At 42.8% G+C, this 6,500-nt stretch overlaps 1 protein-coding gene across 1 annotated transcript in view; it reads right to left on the bottom strand.

Moving 5' to 3' along the window:
- Positions 1-206: 206 nt before the first annotated feature.
- Positions 207-6,500, bottom strand: part of LIN52 (lin-52 DREAM MuvB core complex component) — a 121,268-nt gene continuing 114,974 nt past the window's right edge. The window contains exon 6 of the mRNA XM_017880484.1: positions 207-1,063. Within this exon, the coding sequence (XP_017735973.1) occupies positions 1,008-1,063 (56 nt within the window). The 3' untranslated portion in view covers positions 207-1,007. The remainder of the gene's footprint in view (positions 1,064-6,500) is intronic.

Here is a 6,500-nt window from a genome sequence, read left to right as displayed (position 1 = left end):
TCTGTCACCCAGGCTGGAGTGCAGTGGCCGGATCTCAGCTCACTGCAAGCTCCACCTCCCAGGTTTATGCCATTCTCCTGCCTCAGCCTCCCGAGTAGCTGGGACTACAGGTGCCCGCCACCTCACCCGGCTAGTTTTTTGTATTTTTTAGTAGAGACAGGGTTTCACCATATTAGCCAGGATGGTCTCGATCTCCTGACCTCGTGATCCGCCCGTCTCGGCCTCCCAAAGTGCTAGGATTACAGGCTTGAGCCACCGCGCCCGGCCCACATTGGTCTTTAGATCTAGAACCCAAGGCAACCTTGGATGAGCCTTTCATTATACAAGCTAATTCCAGGAGGGACTCAGGGATCCCTCTGCCCGAAGTCAGAACTGGAAGGTGGGGCTGGGAAGTAAGGAATGAAAAGCAAATGGGACTATCATAAGAGGTACAGAAGTTTTAAAAAACAGATGTACATTTCAAGAAGATTCTGGTTTCTCCAGCTGGGGATTCTGGGAACTTAGTATATACTGGAGAGTTCACAGGTCAGGCTGCATGGTCTGGTCCAGAATCTAGTTGGTCTCTGGTCTCCTTGAATCAAAAACACTTCCTAAGAGATCAAGAACAATTCAAAAGAACCCATCCAATCAACATGTCACAACTGACTGCCATGACTGAGTCAAATCAACCGTAAGATCCTGGGGCTCCTGAATCACTTCCAGAAATGAGAAAGCAGGACTTTGACCTTTAAGAATGATATGCCCTCAGCTGTTACCAATATCCGAGGCTAAGAAGGTTCAAGTCTGAAAGCTGATTGAGTAACTGCAATGATCCTTGGGTACAGCAGATTCTTCTCTTGCTGCTGAATGTCCTCAGACGCGCAGAGTGCCAGGAACAGGGGAGAGAGTAGTCCTGGAGGTACACCCTCTGGTCTCTCCCAAGCAAGCAGTGAGGTGTGCATTGTTAGAGGTGCACCGGGAAGGCAGCTTGGTTTCGAAACCCAGGACATCCTGTCCACAAGCAGCTGCTACTTCTTGGGCTTCTCTAGAATATTGAGGAATTTCCCCCGTGTCATCTCTCTGGCTGGAATCACAAAGCAAACAAATGATCAATGAAAACCTAAAATCTGAAAAAAGAATCATAGAAAGATTTAACTTAAAAATGCAGATTGATTTAAATTATATATCAAGTTGCTATCACAACAGATTTAATCATCACCAACTAACCTCCTAAAAGGGGGTAAAAACAAACCGCTATAGACAACTACAACTCTACAACGCTATTCTGAAGTTGGCAACTGAGATACACACCAAATGACTGGGAAAGATTTTATCATTCATATTTAAACAAATCACCAGGGGATTCCCCCAAAACCTATCTCTGTCTCAAGAATCTAACCTAATACTCATGCTCACTATCTCAGGGGGTTTGCTCTGGGAGCCTAAAATCCAACCAAGATTAGTCTTCTCTGGGTTGCTGGTCTCTGGACATTTATAATCTCAAATCAAAATTAGAGATCATTTACCCTATCTCTCGGCAGTGGTAGTCCCTGGGTACTGTAATATAACAGGGTTTATATTCCCTCAGTGCAGCTCATCTGTGGATGGCGTCATAAAGTAGGGTTCATAGAGCTTTGGTCTTCTTTCCCTTGGCATTGTCAGTCCTTAGATATTTAATATAGCCAGCCAAGGTTTATGTGTCTTTCTCCGGCTTTCAGCACCATCAATCTTTGAATGCTGTAGTTACAAGTGGGTTTATACAGCTACTTTCCTACATAGAAGGTTCCAAAATGAAAGTAAAACATTTCTCAGTTACAAGGGCCACTCCAGAGGTCCCCTATTTTAGATCTCAGAAAGCATACGTAGTGTAACAGCCCCCTCCTCATCCTCATCCTGCAAGGCCATGTTTTCAGATTTCTTAAATGGATTTAACAGTGCAGAAAGTTTCTGATGGCTGATGGCTGGCTCTGGAAGCCAGGCCTTCTGGAACCATGCAGTAGGCACAGGGCAGGCTGTGTGGTCTCCCAAGAACACATCTCCATCATGACCAAAGAAGTAAGGTGGCTAGGGAGGCACCCTCAGGAATGAGAAGGACTTCACCTGGGCCTCCTTGTTTCCTTTCCCAAGTCCAGAGCAAACGGAGCTAGATGAATGGCCTCCCGCTCCCCTCTGCCCCAACTTAAATTTAACAGTTTTCTTGTTTTATCGTACAATGAAGAAATAAAACAACACAACCTCTGGGACCACAGGGAGGCTTTTGGTAACTTCAATCTACACATTCCCCATCTTTCACTTGTTCCTGTGCTCCAACAAAGGGAAAGGAAATTCCATTAACTAGGCATAGAAGCCCAGTGTTGGGTCTTGCCTCACGTGCCCACAATCCCAACCCAGACCAAATCAAACAGACCATTCCTTCCTTTGTGGATTTATAGCAAATCCTGTATAAGCAAAGTTCCTATAAGACTTGCATGCAATTACTTGCTTATATAGTTGTCTTCCTCTACTAAAATGTACTGAAGGCAGAGACTGTTTAGTGCTTTGGACTTCTCTCCCTCGGCAAAAGATCCAAACAATCAGATGCAAACTCCAGAGCACGTGCTCTCCTGTTCACTTGTCATCAGAGATGTTAACATTTCTGATTAATTCATATAGCCCTTATTTTATTCCTCATTTCTTTATCCTTGCTCTGCTGCAGTGCAAGATTCTTACCGACTTGCTACAGACTCAGCAGACTGGATAAATTATAATACACCAAAGAACTAGAACCAGAAATGCAAAAAATGTTAGTTTCCTTCCTTTCCATCAACAAGTATGACTAGTTAGTGGCCCTCAGTGCTCCATTCTCTACATGATGGGAGTCTTTTTAAATGTGCCTTGCTTATTTGACAAGAAAATCATTTCCCTTAATACAAACAATGCCAAGTTAATGGAGAGATTGGGGTCAAGGACTAACTACTCTAGAGAAAATCCAATCAAGTACTGTCTTGCCCATAGGAGGTAGCATGGGCTTCTTGCAGAGAACATAGGATTTGAACTCAGTTTAAGTTCCAGCTCTAGCACTTAGCAGCAGGGTGACACCCTGGGCTGGGCAGATCTCTGAGCCTCAGTCTCTTCATTTGTAACGGAGGGTATGTTAACACCCTACTTTTCTCTTGGATAATAGCAATGAACACGCTGGGTATAGTGCTAATCATTAACACGACATTTTCCAGAGGTGGGTAAGCTCTCTTGCATTCAGTATTTTCTGAGTGAGTGAATGAATGAATTAATGAATGAATGAACAAACTGCACAAAGGGAGGCTAGCAAACAAAAAACTCCATTCCTTGGAATCTTTTCCCTCAGTTTGAAGGAAAAGAAATTTCCTTATACTTTTGGGCAGATTGGGCCTCACTTATTTCTACTAGATGGGTTATCTGCCTACTCTCAAATTTAAACATGCAACAAATGATCCTGCAACATGGCTAGAAGCAGGATCTCTGGAAACCAAACATGGGCAATACAAAACTCTTCTGGAGAGAACACAGCCTGGTTCCAAAAATCCTGGGCCTGGAGCACTGCACTGCTCTAACTAACGATTTCTGCCTGCTGACCGTCAGACCCACCAACTCCTTACTGTTTTTCCCCAAATGGGAAAATGACCAATATTTTTAAGACTTAGAATTTTAACAGATCCACACAATTTAAGAGGTCAAAAGGGTTTAAAAGGAAAATAAATAGATATTCTATTTTCAAGAAGTCTCTCAGTGGCAAGCTCTCCTTGAATTTAACCAATCCTTTTAACAACCCTTTTCCACTCAATCATTCCTCCCCCTTCAACCTAATCCAAGTACACAGAGCTGCAGGAAACCACTGTAAAAGTAGAAGTAATTCAAAAGACATCATCTCCTACATGGGAGGAGAGAAAGTTTTCCTACTCGCCAGTCCCATATAGGAGATATACGAATGTATGACACAGCCGCTCCCTAAAAGAGGGCTGTGCCCTATAAATCAGATGCTAAGCACCAACCCCTTTTTGTGCACAGAGAAATTGCTGTGGGTCAGGGGCTGCTCCAGAGCACGTGTCCTCCTGTTCACTTGTCATCAGAGATGTTAACATTTCTGATTAATTCATATAGCCCTTATTTTATTCCTCATTTCTTTATCCTTGCTCTGCTGCAGTGCGAAGATTCTTACCGACCTGCTACAGTAATCACCGCCCGCTAACCGCACCCCCCCAAACCTAGTGAAATTGTTTAGTGATGCCAACCGCGCTTTTAATTTGCAAGACATCAGACACAGAGGTAATTTATACTAACATCTGTTCATTTTTGACTTCTGAAACAAACTCGCACATGCTGCTACAAAATCCCATTAGGAGTAGGGAGACAGCCTTCTGCTACTATTCTGTATTCTCGTCTACACACACACACACACAATCTCTTCTAGTAGGGTCTTATAAATAAACGTATTTTACTCTTAGCTTTTTAAGCTCCCATCAGGAATTTCAAATCTCTTTGGGGAAAAATCTTCAGAGATGACTACTGCCTGCTTACAGAGAAGAGAAAGCCATTTCTATTCCCCACTGCCTAGTTCTCTCCCTTCTTCTTCACAATGGTTATAGCTTGGTATAATTCTAGAATGAATAGCCAGCATAAGACTACATATTCTTCAGCTTGGCACTTCCAGTTCCTCCATTTTCTCCTGTTTCTTTGTTCCCCATAATGTATTATATTATATAGAAAACAATTCTAGACACAATAAGATTGGGAGAGAGTGTTATCCAGAGTCAGTGAAATCTGTCAACTATTTTCTTTTTTTTTGAAACAGAGTCTCACTCTTGTTGTCCAGGTTGGAGTGTAATGGCGCAATCTCAGCTCACTGCAACCTCTGCCTCCCTAGTTCAAGTGATTCTCCTGCCACAGCCTCTCAAGTAGCTGGGATTACAAGCATGCACCACCACGCTCAGCTAACTTTTTGTATTTTTGGTAGAGACAAGGTTTCACCATGTTGGCCAGGCTGGTCTCGGACTCCTAACCTCAGGTGATCCGCCCGCCTTGGAAGTGCTGGGATTATAGGCACAAGCCACCTCGCCCAGCCTGTCAACTATTTTTTGATTCTGGATTTATTCTCTAAGATTACAAGGTTTCACAGGAAAGCAACACCGCTTCCATTCTAATAACTATGCCAAGAGAGGCCCACTGGTCATCAGCCACTGTTGCATGCCGTGCAGGAGAGAAGCATGACCCCTATGTCAAGTCATGATTTACAGGCCCTATTATGTTGGACATAGATCACAAATTGAGAAAGCCACAATTGAGACTGTCACCATAGGGTTAACATGTGAAATGCTGCAGAGAGTGTGGAGAGGGGACTGGCTACTACACAGCGAGAGACAGCAAATGGATAGACTACAATGAACTTCCAGGTTTCCACTGTTTCTGCTACCCCCCACCCATTTCGTAGTTTCTCCAGGGCTATCCGGTTCATGGCAGCTGTAAATACCTGGGTATATTTGGAGAGGTCAGGACTGAAAGGAGGACTCCACTGTGCCTGCTATGAAAGTGGTGTGTGGTTTAATATAATCTTCTTTAGACTCTCCAATTCCTCCACCCTACATTTAAGCCTTGCTTCTGGCTCACTTTCCACAATGACTATCCCCAAACTGCCTTCTCTGCAGTAAATTTTTCTGGTGGCTGGTTGAAAAAGATTCAGTGGTACAGATTGATTTCCCACTGGTGAGGGGATGAGGGATTACCAGAGGCACCCTGGTTAACGAGATTGGGTGCAGAATCTCTCTCGAGACCAGCCCTCTCTGCCAGGGCTCTGCACCTTTCGCCAATGACATATGGGTTTTATTACAGAAAGATTGTCCAGATTATAACCTTGAGGCAATTGCCCGATAAAATTCTGCTCAGCTTTTATGTAGGGAACAATGTAAAGTTTAAGTAACTTTTAATGAAGTGGAAGAAACTCATAGCTCAGTTTTCAATTCCAATGCAAACTACTTTAAATATTTCTATGCCTCAATATAATTAAAATGTTTGTGAAGGGGCACGAATTGCTTTCCAATGGTTTTCTCCCATTCAGAAGAGCAGTTAACAGGTTGCTTTTAGCAGATTCTAATATGAGTGGCCAGGAAACAAAGGAGACAACATAATATTGTGAAAAGAACAGGACTTCAGCTCTTACACTGACCCTGGGCCACACAGGCAAATTACCAAGTTATTTTTCTGAGCTCCTTTCCTCATCCATTCAAGGTAGGATTAATACAAAGTCACATAGGCATTCAATAAATGCTTGCTACTGTACAACTATTTCTTTCATTTCAAACACGAAGTTTATTTAAGCAATAGGATGCCTGATGGGAAAACTATCTAAGATTCATTTCTTTAAGAGTATCCCTACTTAAAGACATATTGCCCTACATGTAACAGCTATGTACAAGAGAGTTTAAAAACGGGTTGGTTTTAGAATGACAAGTGAAAAACACCAAAATTCTCCAATTTAACAAGGTATGGAAGGATTTTTTTTTTTTTTTTTT

Source organism: Rhinopithecus bieti, unplaced genomic scaffold (assembly GCF_001698545.2).
Source record: "Rhinopithecus bieti isolate Rb0 unplaced genomic scaffold, ASM169854v2 scaffold_11380, whole genome shotgun sequence".
NCBI lineage: Eukaryota > Metazoa > Chordata > Mammalia > Primates > Cercopithecidae > Rhinopithecus > Rhinopithecus bieti.
This window is presented reverse-complemented; position numbering and strand designations above follow the sequence as displayed.